The sequence below is a fragment of the Patagioenas fasciata genome, chromosome 2 (assembly GCF_037038585.1).
Source record: "Patagioenas fasciata isolate bPatFas1 chromosome 2, bPatFas1.hap1, whole genome shotgun sequence".
In the NCBI taxonomy this organism is placed as follows: Eukaryota; Metazoa; Chordata; class Aves; order Columbiformes; family Columbidae; genus Patagioenas; species Patagioenas fasciata.
Window position 1 is genome coordinate 125,559,555 of NC_092521.1, and position 20,275 is coordinate 125,579,829.

At 36.8% G+C, this 20,275-nt stretch overlaps 1 protein-coding gene across 1 annotated transcript in view; it reads left to right on the forward strand.

Annotated features, from left to right (window-relative positions):
* OSBPL10 (oxysterol binding protein like 10) overlaps positions 1-20,275 on the forward strand; it is a 121,285-nt gene that overhangs the window by 17,363 nt on the left and 83,647 nt on the right. Inside the window, exons 2-3 of the mRNA XM_065831996.2 lie at positions 16,820-16,995; positions 18,718-18,797. Coding sequence (XP_065688068.1) covers positions 16,820-16,995; positions 18,718-18,797 — 256 coding nt within the window. The remainder of the gene's footprint in view (positions 1-16,819; positions 16,996-18,717; positions 18,798-20,275) is intronic.

The following is a 20,275-nucleotide window of genomic DNA, read 5'->3' on the forward strand; positions in this document are numbered from 1 at the left end:
AGTGAGAGGAGTTATTGGGGCAGGGGAGAATAATGCTATACATTCCACAGCTCTCATAATAGTATCTTGTCTGTTTGAGGTGCCAGGTAGGAGAAGCCAACAGCTAAGGAACAGCATCTATTAAGACTGTCTGCAAATAGTTGATAACATTTGGGAATAAACTAAAGGAAAACTACAAAGAAGTGGTTAAATAGAGAAGTACTTAACTCAGCATCGATTTGTATCATAATTACGGACAAGGAAAAAAGCTAGAAGGAAGAGCTTTTTGAACTGCACTTGAAGCAAAGAAATAAAAATATATTCAAAGTCATCACTGGAGAGAAATTGGTGCAGTAGAGTAATTTTACTTGTGATTTTTAAAGCTGCAGACTTCTGGTAGCTGATGGAAAACATTACTTATAACTGCTAGTTGAAGAAATGCTTAAGCTGTAACAACTTGATCTTTCCTTCATCCAGATCTCCCTGTAGCCTTTCATTATTATGGCTGTGGAGATTCATGAGAATGTTTGTAATATAGCCTAAATGTTCAGGCACTAAAAATAAGATTTGAGGTTTTAGCTGGTGCTAGAATGATTAGCTTCAAGTTTAATAGAAAGCTCATAATTTGATGTTACTTCCCATCATGGAAAAAAGCTTGCTGTTTTGCTAGATTATATTTCATAGAATCATAGAATCGAATCATAGAATCATTTCAATTGGAAGAGACCTTCAGGATCAATGAGTCAAACCATAACCTAACCTAACTCTAGCACTAAATCATGCTGGTTTTACCAAAAAGAGAAAAGCATAAACCTGACCTAAGAGAATCTATAAAAATCTGAAGTTTAATTAGAAACAGACTCTGAAAGATGTTTTATCTGTCTCGTTAATTCATTGTTCCATGGCTTGATCTTCTACACGCACGTGGTTTTGCTTTATACCATTGATAAACAGTGACATCAGCATGTTTAAAATAAATTGGTTTTGCTATCATATTTTCATTATTGGCATTATTTCTTTACTACCCGTGTACAAGTTTATTGCGGAAGTGAATAATTTAAACTTATCTTTCGAGCCATTGGTTTGTAGTTGTTCATAACTCAGAAGTTCATAATTTTAGTTATGGCAAAAGAGCTCTTTTTATAATATTTGTATGGGAAGCTGGATTAGATTAGCGGTTTCCAAATTGCTTTTATAACTACCATTATTAACTGTAGGAATGACAACAGAAATTATGTTAAGCTTTTAAGAAGTTACTAGTGGGTTTGTACCTCTTTGTAGAACAGACTGGTTGCTTTTGTATTAAGAATTATGTCAAATTTTAAAGTACCTGCCTGCCAGCTGATAAACCAATACAACTCTTCGCAGTAATTCAGTAAGATATAACAAAGGATTTGACAGAAACATTTAATGTAGGAGGGTCCTGAAAAATACAGTTTTTCATAATTTTAAGATGAAAATTGGTGTAGTACTAGGTACAGTGGAAAGTAATTTGGCAGGACTACTGGTGCTGAGTGGTGCAAATTGTTCTTACTGTCTGTTTTCCTTGACCATCCGTCTGAAAGTCATATTAGTAAAGTAGTTGTTAGTGTGAGAGAGGTTGTGTTTTCAGCCTTGGAGAAAGTTGTTGCATGTAATTGCATAAAAGCTTACTTTCCAGGAGTTCAGAGTAGTTGGAAGTTGGTCTTGGGGTTGTAAGTGAGCTTCTTCATGTGTTGGACAGGCTGTCACATCAGGACTGCGATGTATGATAACTAATGTGTGCAACCTTGTTGTGGATGAGTGCAATGCACCTCACTCAGGGAAGGACCAATATGTTTTATTGAGGTAAAATAATAATTTGACAGAATTCAATAATTTTATTGGAATTTAAGTATGTTTAACAGTGGTTCAGTAAGTTTGATGGCAAGATTCACCTTATTAATAACTGCATGGAAGAAGCATACAAAGGAAAATTGAGTTAGAATCGAGTTAGAGTGATTCACACAGAGACTGGAGATGCAAATGGTAAGGAGGACTCTCCCACTGAATCAGGAGGTTCAGAGTGGACCCCCTTGCTTTTTAAACTCCTTATGGGAGCCTAGGTGTGACTAACTCCAATCTTAGTCTCAGACTTGAGCAACAGATTATGTCTAATAGAATTATCTATACAATGTTTATAATAATATTGAGTAGCTACACAGATTAGTAATGTTTCATTAGTATTAATTCAGCATGTTGTCAGTCACCGAGGATCTGTCGTGGGTAAGGAAGGATCTTTTAGTTTCAGGTAAGGAATCCCAAACCTCGAGAGGTGTCCTGGCTCAAATACAGAATCACCTGGTGTGCAGTCCTGCTGCAGTTCAGGGAGAGCTCAAATCGGGCCTGTCCTTATGATAACATTTTAGAGTGTAGTAGCTGGCTGCTAGTCAGTAGTACCGACAAGATAGATGTCTTTGTTTTAGCTCTGGTATTTTGTTCTTTGGTTGTCTACTTGGTTATCTTGCATTTTTGGGTTTCAGAACCACCTTTTGAAATACTTTTCAAGGCACCTTCATTCCCTGGTATGTGAGCCAGGACCTTTCCATCTCACAGGTGCACCACAGGACGTGAGGCTTATTGCTGCTCTAGCCAGTCTGAACTGAAGTATGGCTAGAGGTCAAGGGTATCCATCAGAGACCTATAGCTGAAAATATTTGCCAGTGGTTTCCATGCAATGTTCGTAGCTGCAGAGGAAATGGATCTCTTCTTGCTGGATGGATGACTCTGCAAAGTTCCTCTGGTACCCAAAGGCTGACCTGGTTGCATTATTCTTTAGCTAAGTACAACTCTTATTATTGCATAGGCTGTACTGGGATGCAGTGCTGAGTACTGCTACTGGCCAGTGATGGGAATGAAATGAATATGACAGAGCGAGTGGTAGTTCTGATGTGACACCAAATGAGGCAAGGCTAGTTCAGCTGAACTGGGTCTTTAACATGCAAATCAGCAATTCTTCCTTGAGAAGGGAGAGTGAGAAATTGCAACTGATTTTCACTTATGCGTTCTACGGGCAGCTTTTATAATTTTGCCCATTTATGTTGATGTAAAAATTTGGGGGAACAATTGCTGTTTATTTTGCATCATTGCTGTGGAGTGTGGTGTAAACATTGTGTTTCTATCTAAAAGATGATTTAGAGATTAAAGGACTTACATCTGATGTTTAATGATGTTTAACCTTTTAACCTTTTTTTTTTTCCTTCATATTAATTTACTGATCATAAAGGACTTTTATGTATTGAGAAATACCAGAGCTACTTAACGTATGATCTTCAATAAAGTACTTCTGGGATGGAATTGTTCACATAGAATGCAAACAATTATAAGAGGATGTCTGTGCTGATTTCCCCAGTCTTCATCCATGGAAATGCATCAACTGTAAATCAGGTTAAGTATAATTTTTGGAAGGGTTTTAGTTTCCAGAGGGATGTCATGTTCTTTAGTGTCTCATATCAGTAACTTGCACAGAATTAAATATCTCTGACTTTCTTTAAAATAACGACATTGGTAAAGCAGATTAGGAGAAGAAAATATAAAAGTTACTGCATAGTTAAGAGGAAGAAATGAACATAGCTTATCTCTTTTTAAGCTTTTGTAATGATTTAGTAGTTAGAAATCATTGTCTGTTGATACAATTAGCATGAATGTATGCTGTGGTTGAGGCAGAGCTGGTAGATGGTGTCCAAAATGACCTCCTTTGTTTTCATGAAACCAGAGGATGAACCACTGTTTCACCTTCCTACTGCTGAATGGGGGAGACCTTCTCTCAACCATCTGTTCCTGCTGTACTTTTTTCGCCCCGATTTAGCAAATGGAATTAGTCCCGATGGAGTTTGATGAACATTAGAGAGGACCCAAGGGATGGGTTGTGACCGTGCAGCAGGGCAGGAAAGAGGGAAGAGGAGCAGTGGTGGGCCCTAAGTTTGGATGAGATTTTGCAACCAGGTGAGCTGTAGACATGAAGTGAGGTTAACTGCACTGTGTTTTGTGAAGAAAATCTGAGATATGTAAATATAAACTACACTTGGCAGTGAGTTTCTGAGAGAGAGGGAAGTGATAATTTGTCTGAGTTAATTCTTGACTGAGGCCTGTTTCTGATCACTCGTTTACTGCTTGTGGTTCTTCCTCACTCATTTAACCATTGTAAGAGAGGTTGTGAGTCAGTGCCACCAGCTGCTGTTGTGCATAATGTGGCATAGTGATAGGCTACCATCTGCCATCAGTCCATCAGTTTTAGTTTCACTGAGCACAGGACTTTGGAAGGGTTGGTTGGTTGTTACTCTGTGGGGGTAATGATCTCTGGCAATGGAGGGGAGCAAGCAACAGGAAGACGTAACAGCTTCTCCTGCCGCAGGATGCATTAACGGCACTTGTGATTTGGAGCTTACAATAAATGTGGCTTTTGATATTTTTAAATGGTACGTGTCTGAAGTTTTTCAAAATTTGGAATACTAAACTTATATTTCAAGAAAGCACACACAGAAGATGGAATGCCTTTACCTTTGAATATTTACCCGCTTGCTCTACATGAGTGAACTTTTGTTTATTTTTATTTATTTATCGTCTTGTGGTAGTATTTCTGGCACATTACTCTTCTAGGAAAACTGGAGCTAATATCTCTAGGCTGATACTGCAGGAGAGCATCCTAGGTGTCTTATACATCAGAAAGGAACAAAGAGGATGCTGCTTCTGCCTGCTGGTCACCTTTAGACATAGCAGGAGTGATATAACTAAATCTCTACGCAGCAATCCTTAGGATGTTGAATATACAGAATATAGTAGATTTGCATTTTCATTTTTAGGTTTTCTTTTTCCATATATGTATGTTTTTATATTAGCAGATGGCAAAACAGAAGTCAAGAAGATGGTGTAAGAGAGAAAAGAATGAGAAAAAATAGTACTATGGTTATTCCTCTGTAATTGAAAAATAAAACCCAAAACTTCAGACCAGACATCATCACTTATGATACTTAGTAGTACTGGAAATAGAAAAGACAAAATGAGAATAACAGAAGCATCAGAATTATTCTCTACAGTTTTATCCTTGCTGATATATACAGTAAAGCACCATGTCATTAAAAAAGCCCTCAAAGGGTATGATTTCATGAGGTTTCTTGAACTGAATTAAGAGCAGGTTGTCATCAGAAGGGGAGCAACCTCCTTACATGTTCCTCATTGCATACTCCCTCTTTCTGTGCCCTGACTCTGATCACATGGTAATGGAATTCAGTTCACTAAAATGGCAGAAAATTAACTAGGCCAAAATAAGTATATATTAGGTGTGAATTTCTTTCTAGATAAGTACTCCAGTGTCAAAGTATTCCAGTTACCTCTTTGCTGCTTCCACTCTGTGCCTGCTTAGTCTGTTGAAACTACACAGCTATTAGGACAAAATGCAATGATCTGTGTCGCCTAAGAGAATGATATGAATGTACTGTCAAAGTATGCTCTGATGTTGTTTTTTCTGTTGGTTTCCTTGGAAGAAGTAACCAATGATTTCTTTTTGTTAGGGACACATTCAAGGTGTTGATGAGCTAGTTTTGGTGAGAAGTAGCAAAAAAACCCCAGTCTTCCTTAATGTAAAAGTATCAATAGTACAGATAGTCCAGTGAAAGAGAGTGTTTTGCTCTGGATGATGGTTGGAAGTCTAGCTAGTGGAGTGCTTTATTCTTGACTGTAATGTCAAAAAATTATTCAGATTTCTGTTTATTTAATTTTAGGTAAATTTACTGAAAACCTTTTGGTACGTCCTGTTGTCAAACTGCTCTGCTTGCCTACATCTTCATCCTGGCCCTTCATTTCTTCTGTAAATTGTCTGTCAATTGTTGGCAGAAGAGTGGTCATAATAAAACTGATGTTCTGTCTGATGACTTCTGTGACCGCTCTAATTTTCAGCAATGTCTTCCTTTTGAAAACTTTTAGGTTGGTGTTAACCTTTTATTAAGAGAGTTTATGAATCCTCTTTAACTTTTTATATTTCATGTTTAATAATTAAAAATGAGGGAAGAGCTAATTAACAGTGAAGACTGTTTTGTGATTTTGGTATTTTGTTCTAGAATTACTGTATGCATGATAGTGCAGATCTTATAGCACAGAATTTATAATTCAGTTGCATGACTTAAGATACCTATGTAGGTGAACGCTGAGGCCCGTGTGAGGAACAGATGCCTCAGCGTTCACCTACATAGGTAATTTCTCTGGCTTTTAACTCTGAGACATACAGCCAAATACATCGGGCTGAGATAACAGACTCCTTTTGTCCGTGTAATTGGCTCAAGATATGACTTGAGTGATATTCCTAATTTCCGTTCTCTCATTGTTAAATTGAGCAAAAAGAAGCACTTAGAGTAGCTGAACTACTCTACAGCTACTCTAATCAAAGCTAGAGTAGTCTCGTAATTTGAGCTACTTCCATTTGCAATGTGTTTTGTGGTTGGCTTACCTGAATAGTTTCGGCTGATATTTCCACCTGGAGGTGTTTGGACCATCCTTTGTTTTGTCATCCAGCAATGGCCTCTTCTTCAGCTCCAGTGCCCATGCTGTTGTTCAAGGTCATGCTGTTGTGCCTTTGTTATTTGTTTCATTAATATTTCAGTCCCTGAAAGTATTTTTTGTCCAGGTGGAATCCGAACTAACATCAGGTCTGGCATAAAAAATCAGGGTCATACTAGCTGTTTTATAGTTGAGTGCTTTTCTGTATATAGTCTGTAATTCTTGACAGCAAAAGAAGGCTCTAAAAATCTGCAGATGTTTGATGTATGAAGGTGCCTCCCCTAGATGGGACATAATATACAGTAATAGTAGTGCTGGGTTTTATTAGGGTTTATTTCTTTACCAGTGAGGAATACAAGTTGTTGGAGAAGAGAGAGGAAGAGTTGGGAGACACTAGTCAGAGAAACATAAACCAACTGCAAATAGGGTTTGATTCGTCCTTGATACACCACAAGAGGGAACTGATATGAAAGTTCAGGATGAAGCCAATGGAAGATACTGTGTAGTATACACGGTGTGTGTGTGTGGCTTTACTGCTTCATTCCTACATTTCCTGTCCTTCTAGTAGTAGTATCTGGCTCTCTTAGCATAGTTCAGAGGGCAGGCTCTAATTGCCAAAGGTGAAGGAAAGGGGTGTGAGGTCTATTTCAGTTGAATATGTTTTTTTTGTTCAGCAGCCTCTTTTAGGGGTGCATATGTTTGGGATTGCCAGAATTTAGTAGCTTCAAATTGCAGAGAATTTGGATTATGGATGATAGTATTTTGACATAAAATTACGATTCAGATCTGTCTGATTCACACAAATGCTATGAGATGTGGTTGTCTTTGAACTCCTGCTATGTGGGAGTGCTGACACAAACTCAGCAATTCCAGGCTCCCTCTGATTGTGTGTTGTGGGGGCATTATATTAGATGACTGAATTTGCTACTCTTTCATTATGTTGCATGAGAACAGGGCTGTCAAATGGATATATTTGATTAATTTATGGATGTTGTAATAGCAGGGACCAGAAAAAACAAACTAAGATCACATCTTCTCTTTTCAGTCTGTGAAGTCTCCTGCAAAATATGGGAAGTAGCAGACAGAAACATCTGTAAAATACTGCCCTTGGTCAAATCTCACTTCATTATAGATATGTCTTCACATATGATCTTCCTGAAAAGTATTCTCTGTGTTTCTGTGTGTACATGTCTTTAAGTAGAAAGAATAATATATATAGTGTCAGTCACTGTTTGACTCAGTAATGCTCTGAGCGTCTGTGTTCACTGTGCCTGCATTCAGTGCTGCCTTGTTTTTGATGACTTTTCTTCAAATAGCTCTGTGGGATGTTTATGTTTTAAGAAAGCCAGTCTTAGTGTGTTTAACGTATGTGGTAGAGACTTTGGTTCAGCATTTCAGGCTTCCTAAATTTGTTATTTGGCTTGTTGGAGACTTGTAGTTTTGTTACACTAGGCCATGTTCTAAACTGTTTATTTCATACTGTATTTCCTAAGTGCTTTGTGGAAGATGAGTTGATAATAGGCATTAGGCAAGGACTGATGTGAAGCATGCTTGCGGAACCTGTCAAATTGTATGGAACTCGTTGCAGGAAGTATCAAGCAAAAAAATGGCAGGTTTTTATGGAGGGTCGAATAATTTGAGTATTTCAGTATCACTTAGAATTTGAAGTGCCTTTTTTTTTTTTTCTTGTTACAGAAAAAGATAGGCAATAGGATTCCTGGCATGGCTGGCGTTGTTCTGGGAGATGTGTAAAACTTTGACTTTGTGGTGATGCAGCTGTTTCCTCAGCAACAGTTTTGACAGCTGCTGATGTGAGTAGAGAGAATTACATGTATGAATATGGAGAAGCTACTTCCACAAACTAGATGTAATTGAGTGTCTCATATTTTTTTTCTTTATTTTGGGGAAGAAACTCAGATTTCTTTCCAATTTTTTAGGTAATTTGTTATAGTAATAGAGCAGGTGAGTCAGTTTTTCTCATTTACTTACTACTTCCCACTTAGTTTGCTTATAGGTCCTCCGGTTGTTGCCCTGGATAGACTTAAGGTACGTTCCAACTAGAATATTCCCTGACTAAGCAAAGTACATGCATTCTACTCCTTTGCATCCTCTTGGGATGATTGGGTGAAATATAAACATCTTAATGTAAAACCCACTTTAGCTGGACTTTGGGAAAACAGAGAAAATGAAGAACTTGATTTCTGATAGCTGCCTAGTTTATTGGTGGGGTTTTTTGCAACTTGGAACAGACCAATACTGCATAAAGACTTGGAGCAGAGGAGCAGTTCTCCAAGTAGGTCTCTGTAGTTTTACTTTCTCGAAGAACCAAAGTTTTGCTCCTGATTAAAGTGGAGGGATGGGATTGAGACAGGGTAAGCTAGAGAACTTTCTTCATTTTGGTGTCCAAAGGACCATTTTGTGGACCTGGCTTCAGTGAGAACCAATTTAGCAGCAGGGTCTTGCGATATACAGAACACTGCCTTCCCCTCAGATGGGGAATGGAGTTGGTGTGTGGAACTACTATAGTTGTCTCTTGCACGTTTCCCCTATCTTAGAATCATAGAATCATTTTGATTGGAAAAGATCTTTAAGATCATTGAGTCCAGTCGTTAACCTAGTGCTGTCAAGTCCACCTCTAAACCATGTCCTGAAGTACCACATCTACGCATCTTGTTTTAGACTCGCATGGAAGTGTGTCTTTCTAAAGCTTAATGTCCTTTCATTATGTACACATTATTAGGAATGACATGCAGGTACTCTGTTCTTGTTTTAGATCTTGGTTGTTTTTCTTATGTAGGAAAATGCATTTTCCTATCTGAAAGCTCTGTTTTTAGTCTGTGATCTGAATTGAGCTGGATAATAACATTGCCAGAATTAAGACTGCACCAGCGCCTTTATTCCCCAAATTATGTCACTGCTAGCCTTTTCTCTCTGGTCCGCGGTACAAAAATGGGAGTCTGCTTAATTATTAAGTAGTAGTGAATTTAGAGCAAATAAAAAGGAAGGTAGCAAGGACTACTAAATAACACAAAGTAGCATTGGGCAGACAGCCAGCTCAGTGAGCTGTGAGCAATAAGTGCTGTTTATGGTATTGGCTTCAACTATGTACATTTGTTTGTGTGTGTGCCCCTAAATTTGCAATTGTTACCCCACAATGTGGCCATGCTGTGCTAAAGCTTAGGCTATTATGATGAATGTAGTTTTCCACAAATCCGTATGAATTCTAAGCCTGATGGGTAAAAATGGGTGTATTATTTTTAAGCCTGATTTTCCTCCTGCAGTCCTAAAAAGCAACCCCTGAGCAACTCTATTTCAAATTAGAAGACAAATATTAATATTTATCCTTACTGTAGTCTTTTTTACCTAAATAAAATTTATGCAACATGATGATCAGAAACAACTAGTCCCTCTATTGGCTGTGGATAATACTTCCTCTGTTTCTTATCTCTGCTTTAGATGTTGGAACACTTCTAAAAGTATCTAGCAAATTATAGTTCAGCTCAGCTGGCATGCAATTATAATAATGTAGAGAAATTACCATTTTTAAAATTCAGCTTTCATTCAGAAGTGCTTAAAGTCAATAAAACTTTTAATGAATGCTACAGTCTTGTGTTTTCTCATGTTATAAAATGATAAATTGAGGAACTTCAATGAATAAAGGATGTTAAACACTGACTGAAATATAAGCATGTTCTCTCAACCACCTGTCTTTAAATGACAACTTTAGAGATGACTTTTAACAATAAAATCCTTGACTGTCAAATGTGTATGCCATGCTTTATCTTTATTGGCATGAATAGTTCCATTAATCTTATGGGTCAAAGTAAAAGGGAAAAAAAAATAAGCAGTTGCATAAATGTCATCTCCAAGATGTTCTAATAAGATGCAGTTTCCTAAAAATGAAATATTTCTATATGACATCTCATTCAATTACTGGAACCATAAACTTTGCTTTTCTTTGACACAGTAATTTACTTCCTGGCCTATAATTCTTACCTATTTTTTTTAACTATATTAAAAAAATATAATTATAGAATAGTTTGATTCTTTATTAATGAAGATGTCCTGTTCTTGAGGATTATGGAATCGGGAAAGAACACACCCTGGCAGTGACTGGAGGAAAACTGGAATGGAGTGAAAGGAGCACATGTTTGGAAACTCAGAAATGTTGAGAACAAAGTGGTAGAAGGAGAAGGTGGTGAAATTCTCCTGTTGGTGGGCTGCTTCTGCTCTTGAGCTAATTTGGTGCTCAAATGTGTAATGAAGCATAGTATTTGTCATGTTGTCTAGAATAATAAATTCAGCAATCTAAGGAGGAGAAATACGTAAATTTTTGCTTTTCTGATATGATGGGGAAGGTGATGTTGCCTATCAAGGTTTTAAATCAGAGTGAAGACTTTATGCTGTTTCAAATCAATGTATTTCATCTGAACAATTTGCGTTTTTATGGTTAAAGACAGACAAAAAGTAGATCATAAAGTATGTATCATGAGACTAGTTTAAGAGAAAAGGTGTCTGGGGAAGAGCTAACATGGTGTTTCAGAGCAAAAAGCTCTTCTGTCCATCAGTGAAAGAGTAACTGGGAAAAAATTTTCAAAAGGTTGAAACCAAGGCTACCTGCAGTCGAAAGCTAGCATGCTTTTGTATCCAAATGTAGTTAATGTGTTAGGTCATCATATAATGAAAACAATTTTATTGTTTGGAGATTATGGAAGATTTTGTCTTTAGTCAAAGGATTTGTCTGTGCTACTATGGAGTATTCGGGCACCTCTACTAGTTTTAAATATGTGAGTGCTGGGATTAGGCACAGTTCAACTATGAAGCATGGATTCCAACGTAGGCTAGTTCATAAATACAAGGAAGTAATTAATAAAATTCTGCTTTTCAGAAGAGGTGAATTTTTTAGCAGATTGTGCCTGTAATTGAAAATTTGACTGGTCTTTATGTAAAAACCTCTATAAAGTTTTGAATTCAAACTAGAAGAGTACAAAGTCTGGTCCAGAAAACTGACTTAACTGGGGGAGAGGGGTGTGAGGTGAATTCAAATCACTAGGAATGCATTACACAATGGAAAGATTTGGCAGTCCTATATTTGGATTACAGAGTAGTGAAAACTTACTTTCAGGTGTTTGGTTTCTGAGATGTGTTCAGAATAAGGGGAGAAAAGAAGGAAGTTATTTTAAGGGGTGTTTTTTTCTGTGAGGAACATACCTTTGGATATGTTGCAGACTTGCATTTGAGTAGCAGTTTCAATGAGCAGTGCACCGTCTTACGGATGTGCAATTGAATGTTGAAATGCCTAGAAATGTTTAGGTGGTTTTTTTTTTTTTTTTTTCTAAAGTATGCATTTGCACTCGGGAATATGGAATTGCTTAATTTGAGTGGAAAAGGGAAAATCAGAATTCTTGAATGCAGTGAGGTAAGTTACACAGGAAATGTTCATATTGAGTACTGCTGTTCTCTGACAGACTGTGATGGTAGATCATTTTCCTCTCCTGCTATACCATTTAACCACTTTTAAACCATAGTAATTTTTTTTTCTTAAATGCTAATTGAATGGGGAATTAATATTAAATTATTACAGTATTATATAATATTGCTCTATTACATTTATTACTATAATGAATGCTAATATCAGTGAATGCAAAATCCAGTGGAAATAGTTTATTGTACCGTGTTTGAGTCTCTTCCCCTCCAAGAATTCCGAAGGCAACAGAGTTATGCCTCCTATAATAAATCATACTTGTTCTGCTTGAGGTTTTGGGTTTTTTTTTTCTTTTAGTGGCTGTCAAGGTGAATGGATAAATGGATGGGAATAAAATATGAGTGTTTAATTAAGACAGATTGTTACAGAACTTATAAGACTTGGGATTTATTCCGAGAGTGTGCTGATTTTGAAATACACAAGTAAAACAGAAATAAAGTCGCATCAGGCTATGTTGACATTCATGAGTAACTTATAAATTCTGGTAGTGTCAGACTTTTCTTTTAAACTTGGTACAACAGCAATAAAATTCTTGTTTGCTGAGTATGACTGAGTGTTTTATCATGTAGTTTGTACCAGTTAGTAATGCCTCTGCACATGGTTGGAATGGCAGAGGGGAGTATCCCAGTGAATCCCTGGAGCCCGAGGGAGGCTGGGCCAGAGGAGCAGGAAGGCTGTACTCTCTGAACGGATTTGAGTTTCAAGTGAGAAATCCATTGGCCAAGGCTTTTCTTTAGTGAAATGGCCTGCTTTTCCTTGCCTGTAATTTTAAATGTCTACTTTGGACAGTGCTTAAGCAGTTAAAACTGTTTAAAATGTCTTAAAGCAGTCATTTTCTAACTTACTGAATATTAATTAAAAAAATAGTCCGATTTTGGACAGAAGGATTTAACTGTCTTTTGGCTTTTGGGAATGTTCGTCAATAACAGTTATTTAATTATTTCTGTACAGCACTAATTGTATGTCTAGTATGACATAACTTGACTCTGCTACCTCCTATCTGACTGTTCCCTGAAGAGTATGTTAGTTTTCATCAGTGTTAATCTGTAAATTAATTACAGAAATATGACATCATGGGTAAATGTGTGCTGTGTGAGCAAGGCCAGTGGAGAAATACAGGAAAAGGTGGTGAGATTAATCAGTTCTAGAGAGGTTAGTGCTGGTATTTCCGTGGTGTGCAGAACAAATGGCCTTTGGAATTCAAGTTAAAAGATACCCCTGTCCTTTTGATACAGTTACATGGGGCTTCTAAAATGGGACGCGTACCATTCTTTTACTTACGTTTTGCTTTATATATAATGCTTTTCTGTCCTCAGTTAATGAAAGAATCTGTTCTTTTGTCTGTGTTTTTGTGGTGGTCTGAACTGGGTCATCACTTGGTGTGTGATGCAAGAAAATGTTTTTGAAAGCTACTTCTGTTTCTTCTATCTCTTTCTCTTTCTTTCTCCACCTCTCCTTTGTATGAAGTCTTGCGCTGCTTGATTTGACATTTAATTCCTTATTTCTTCTGCTTTTTCCTGTCCTTTTAGCAGTTTTCAAAGTGCATTATCCCCCTGCTTCTCTTGTGAGCCTATAGTTATCTGTGGAGTTTGCTCCTGTCTTATCTTTTTCTGTGATACCACCATGTGAAAGGTGAAGAGGATAGTTGCACATCAAACTGTAACTCTTTAAAAGCAAATGCTTGGTTCTGTGTGGTACATACAGTGTCATTGTCAGCATGACTGAAAAGTTGCTGAGCTCTCCAAAGTCACAGGAAAGCTTTTTTGTTGGCACAACCACTTCTTTTTGGGCAATTTGGATGTTTCTGTAGATAATTCTCTTTTCTCTTATGACTTCTAAAGCTGACAAACATAAAAACTGCTTCATCTGGGCCAAGAGAAAAGGCAGGATCCTTGTAGAGAGCGATGTGAAGGCTTGTGAGAACTGATTACTCTTAAGATTACTGCCTGAGTTGTACTGGAAACACATTGCATGCTGTTACAGGTGGCTGAGCTATCACATGTACTGAAAACTGAAGGTACGAGGCCAAGGATGATGTTCAGTTTTTTTGAGACTGTACTTAAATTAGGCTATGCTTGGTTAGAAGGTCAAGTTAAGACAACTGCTATAGCTGTGTTAGCAAGGATGTGGAAGGATGCTCTCTCTGCATATGGGGATTAGCAGAAGTTGCTGCTCTTGGATCTCATTATGCTGGTAAAGGTGCGTTCTGTACTCGGATGGCTGGTTTCCTTCCCTGGTGTAGCTTTATGGCAATGCAAACCCCATCTTTGTGGAGCTTACAGTCGTTCTGGGAGTGTTTAGCTCGTCTAGAATGCAAAAGTTTCTAGCTGAAGTGCTCATAATGTTTATGTAAATTGCTAGATTCTGTTCTAATAGAGGAACTTCTTTCCCAAAATCCTTTGGTCTTGACAGAAGAAGGAAAGCTGATTTTTCTTGCCTTTTTTTTAAACTGTTGTACCTTCTTTTGTTAATTGTGGAGCTGTACTGCAGTAACCACAATGATGCTTTTCAAGGTAGTAATCAATAAAAGATGGTTTGATAACAAAGGCTGAAATAAATGTATTGTGCCTGAACAATAAAAGAACAATGAAATTATAATGAGAATGGCACAGGCTCAGAATGGACATCACTGCATATAAAGCCAAGACTCATTTGCTAAATGCAAAAAGATTGCTGAAAACGTGTCAGCTGGATGGAGAGAAGTACAAGGTCTAGGGTTAAGTTACTGGATTATTTTCTCAGGGACATGGCATCATGTCTGTAAAGTATTTTGCTTTTTCTCCTGAATATGTAACAGATATTCCTAAAATGGTCGAAGAAAACTGAGAACGAGCTAAATTAAAATTTACTGTGAGATGTGAAGTCTGACTTTATTGTATGTTTTCCAATTCTACTGTTTCCACTTCCAGTTAAGTGCATTGACTTCCCCTACTAAGCAACCTGAAGAGAAAAAAAAGTGCTTTGTAAGTGGGAGAGCAGTATTGTAAAATCATTTAAAAGTCAAACAAAACAGGAAGGTTATGGACTGGTGTAAAACAAGTCAATAAGGTAACCTTCCGAAATGTTGGCGATTTCCATATAGGACCTCCTTATTTTTAACACTATAATTGAAAATATTGTGGTGTTTGGCATTTTGCTTGCCTTTATTCCTTTTTTTGGTGGTGAAGGTAAACTGTAGATGGAAGGTGAAGAGATGTGCTTCATGGTCATAAAAGAGAGGCTTTCCATTTGTTTCATGAGGGAAGGAATGCGGAAGAGCTTGTGGGAGATGTGTGGGATGGAGTCAGGGCAGGAGTGAGGGATGTAGTGATGCACTAGTTTGAAATTGTTTGGGGTAGGAGTTGTTAATCTGTAATAATTTAAAGAGAATTAAATCTTTGTTCTGGCGTGGAGGTGGCAGCAGCAGAGAGTTATGCATAAATGTGGCAAAGGAGGGTTGCCCAAGCAAAATGTGTGAAGCTCTGTCAATCTTAGGCAATGATGCTTGCATCACGTCCAGGCTTATTTAGCTTGAGTAAAGAGATGAACACAAGAACACCAGTAACTTCAACAGGCTGTGAAGACAATCCTGGAAATATTCTGTGCTGTGAAAGGTTAGAGGTGTTCTGCATATGGAGATACTGAAAAAGTGCTAAGACAAAATGCCACATTCAGAACTCGAGCAAATTTGCTGTATACAAAACTAATACACATAAAGTCTGAATAATCACAGTTTCTGAAATACTGTACACAAATTTGTGTAACCTATGCTAATTATATCTAGTGGGACAGTATGCATTCCAAATGCCTATGTTAGTGGTATTAGCCAGATAATTAGGGCTGTTTTTTTAGTAGAAGCTAAGGGGATAACCTGCATTTTTGTGATCTTCACTCTAGTCTGTTGTGAGTCAGAGTAAACTGTCCTTCATGTGAGCCAGGAGGCTGCTGTCTGTCCCATCTTGCCAAGGAGTTGAAGTGTTGAATAATTCTGTGTAATAACATGGGTGATTTCCACAGATGAAAATTAAGATAAGTGCTGTTGTGAAAGATAGGTTTATTTGGGAAAAAAAAAAAAAAAATCTAAATTTATGTTTCCAGCTTTTGAGACTAGTACACTAAGTTTGAAACATCTTTGCTTTCATCAGGTGCATTTGAACAATGCAATTAATTTATTTTTGTTTTTATGATCTTGCTGTCCTAGAAGATGGTTTATTGTGGAATGGCTTGTGTTTGTCAAAATTGTTTTTGTGTTTTGTTTTCAAATAGAAATTAGACTTTAGTGCTGTTTCCTCCTAATTGTTTTCTTAGACCTGTGTGTCCATACTTTGTCTCTAATACTTATTGGGAACTGAATGTTCAGTTCCCTTGGCCGGTTTTCAAAACTACACTCAAAATCTGTATGTGAAATATTATCACAAAGATGAAAATACCATGGTATCTTTAATTGTGTTAATCTCTCAGCAAAAACAGTGTCACTTTTTCAAAAGAGTGGTTGTGAGGAAATGTCTTTCAAGGTTGTAAATGGAAAAAAAGGGGAGGGACCAACCCCCCCAAAAGAAGCACTCATAGTTTTTCACTGGAACTTCTTCAATTAAAACCTCATTTCGTTGCTTTTATGTCTTGTATGTGAACCTCACCATTAATCTGAAAGAAACATGAGTGAAAGAGTAGCTCACACATGCCCTTTAACCCAAACCTGATGATCAAAATAACAGTATCTTATAAAACTGAGTTACTACAAAACTACCTTTAACCTAATTTGTTTATTTATGATCTTGATTTAAGGTCAATCTTTGCTCGTGTTTGAGTAAATGCATGAAAAACTCTTCAACACAAATACTATACGATTGCGATTTCTTTGAACAGGTACTTTGTGCTGGACTTTGAGACCGGGATTCTGCAGTATTTCGTGAACGAACAAAGTAAAAGCCAGAAGCCACGAGGAACTTTGTCTTTGGCTGGAGCTATAATATCACCCAGTGATGAAGTGCCACACATGTTGGTGGTCTACTCTGCTAATGGAGAGATGTATAAGTTGAGAGGTACAGTGCTCCTTGAATTGCCAGCTGAGTCCTCCTTCTCTTCCATTCCAGCTTCTGCATCTCTTCTCTTGTATCTCATTTCTCTCTTATATCCCCATACTGTCAGAAAGTAGTGGTTATACAGCTGTATTGTTACATACTATATTATAAAACACAGTGGAACGGTTAATCTGGAGTTAAACATGTGGATTTACAATATATAGACTTCTAGGGCTGGAAGGTAGCTCGAGATATGTTCTATAAACTGTTATTGTGGCAAGTATATCTTGTTTGCCTCTGAAGGAAGAAAAAGATGCTTTCATTGCTGTCCACAGCATAGCATTTCATTTCTAAGGTTGCTCTCCCTTGCCACTATCCTGCTGATAATGTGCAGTAATGAATCTGCTGATGGGTTGGAGAAAGGAAAAATGCCATCTTAACGCTGTTAAGATACTCTGTTCTTGTCAGTCTTGGAATAATTTGATGCACCTTTAACATAAAAGTTTGCTTTCCCTTGCTCCCAAATTTAAGAAAGACAATATAGGCTATGAAAGAGTTACTTTGCATTTTTTTTTTTTAAAGCAGTATTTTGATTCTAAGGTATTTTCAGTATGGTTGGTTGATCAGGATACTTTCATATCAAACTAGTTTATAAAAATAAACGTACAAAAAAAAGCGACATGTAATACAGTGTAGCAACAGTTTAAAATTATGTAAGTTTAATTCTGACCACAGTTTATTAGTTGTCTAGCAGGACAGAGTATGCAGGACTCCCCAGTGGTACAACATGTTGCCATTTTATATGTAGAACTAAAACACAAGAACAACCAAGGAAAATTTCTGTTGAAATATTCTGGAATTTGTAGAGCTAGAAATCATGAACACTTGTGTTTTCATTAGCATGCTTTTCCAGTCACTTGAGATTATAAATTACTTACCATACGCTGGTATTAATTTAATGAGATCTGTGAATTTGATTCAAATCAGTAAATAATTTTTATGCGCACTCACTAACCATTGAGATACTTAATAGCAGAGGAAGTAAGAGAAAATATTTACTGAAATTATCCAGTCTGTATTGCTCTTCTTTATTAGGATTACTGGAGTGGTGTTTTGTTTAAAAAAAAAAAAATAGCCAAACCTCTCTCCTAAATATACTTATTAATATTACACAAGAGCCACCTGATGTAGACTGCAGACAATCTTTTCAATATTTTTTAAAGCTGTTTTTCAATGATGTGCTTTTCATTCTTGAGTCTTGAAGTTGCATGCAAATGACACAGAGGTTTAAAGAGTCATGTAGTTGAACTACTTTAAAACAGAAGTACTAAGGTATCTGGGGAACTGGTAGCTTGTCTGGTAGCTGATTGACAGCATGAGTGAAAAGGTTTTGCCGATTTAAACGCTGTGGCATGGCCCTTGTCCTTCACAGAGAGACATGGGTAAAGCAAAAGTGGTTATAAAAAAAAAAAAGAAGTAATCTTGAGGTAATTTTGCTTTTAATAGCACTTGGAGAAGATAACTATGAAGAAGGCTCAAACTTATCTCTTCCAGCTGGCCACAGTATCTTAACCTGAGGTTTAGATGTGTTGTACTGAAGAACTTACATATACTTAAGTAGTGTAAAATGGAATTTATAGTGCAATAAATAACCTCTCTTCTCCCTGCCTCATCACATTCTCCTATACAAAAATGATTATTAGTTTATATGTGATTCCCTGCATTTTCTTGTTTCTATTCTAGCTGCTGATGCAAAAGAGAAACAATACTGGATAACTCAGCTTCGATCCTGTGCCAAACATCACAAGGAAGGTAATTCTAAGGTAAATAATTAAGAGGGAGAAGTAACTATTATGTTTTAAGTGGTGTAGGTGAAGAACAACATAATCTGGATGATGGGCTGGCTGCTGTAGCTAGTGGGCTGATGTTTGGCAGTTTATGAATAAAAGCAGCACATTGTTATTCCTCAGTAACTAGAGCAGACTTAAGTCAATTTGGCAATCTTAAGAAATAAACATTGTCTTATTTATGAGAAATTCATGAAGTGCATTTTGGATGCTGTCAATACATGGTTTTTAGAGTGACTGGATCAACAGTTTATTGATAAATACCTGCGTGCTGTCCTGATGAGTATTTAAAAATGTTAACTGATACTAGTTTTATTTAGTTTTATAAGATTTAATGGCCCTTATTATGGAAGCTTCAGGTAGGTATTATTAATAGCAGGGGTCAGTCTTCAACTTTTTTACCCAATCAGAAAGAGGTCATCATATGAGGATTTATAGTGTTTATTTATCTTTGGAAGTGATGTCAGAATTTTTGTCCTCAAACAGATAAATATTTTGGACAGGTAAAAAGATGTTTGTACTTAAAAAACAGTAGAACTGTGGGTTGAAAGTGTTCCTTGCCTCCAAATACAGGACTGTTTCAATTAGAATGCATTTTCAAAGTGGGAGGTATTAAAAACAACCAACCAACCCTATTAGAAATAAATTATTATTATATTTATTTTATGTATGCTTTCGGTGTTAATGCTAAGTCAATAAAGAAAAACAAAAGTCCTGCTCTTATCTTCAGTCTTTTAAGCACTTCTGTTGATATTTTTAGAGCAAAAAAGATTGCTTTCCCCTTTACTGTTTGATATATTAAAAAACCCTGCATATAGCTGCAAGCAGAAAGGATTCCTACCTGCCCCATGATATTGAAAATATCAATCTTATGTTAACTTCAATCAAAGTCATGATTTGAAAATATGGATGGTATTTTGAGGAGACTGGCATTCACTGAAGTGCGTGAAGTAAAATAAAACCAACTTTTTTTTCTTCTTTTTGAGTGATGTGGACTTGCCAAGAAGCAGTTATGGTATATTCTCCTTTTTGAAGGGGAATAAGTAACTTCAGTGTTTCAGTACTCTTTGAATTCTAATGCATGACAATTAAATATGTTTTTTATATAGCTGTGGCCCAGTACTGTTCAGAAAGGTGCAACTCTGCTTGGTTAGAATGCTCTTACTGTTGGTTTGCAACTTAGACTCTTCCTGTGCTAGACAGAGATGGTAACTTTTTGTACTCAGTTGCAATCAAATTATTCCTCAGTAAATTTTCTGGTCACTTCTTGAACTAATTTAAAATGTTTTGGCATCTACAATGTATTGTGATGAGGTAATAGAGGTGTTGTTCAGTATATATGGTATCAGAGACTTCTGCAATGGAAAATTCTTTTACTTCTACTCTCTGTTTATTTGCTAATATTTCTTAATACTGGATTTGTTTTTCTCCTTTTGTCTTCTCCTGATAAATAA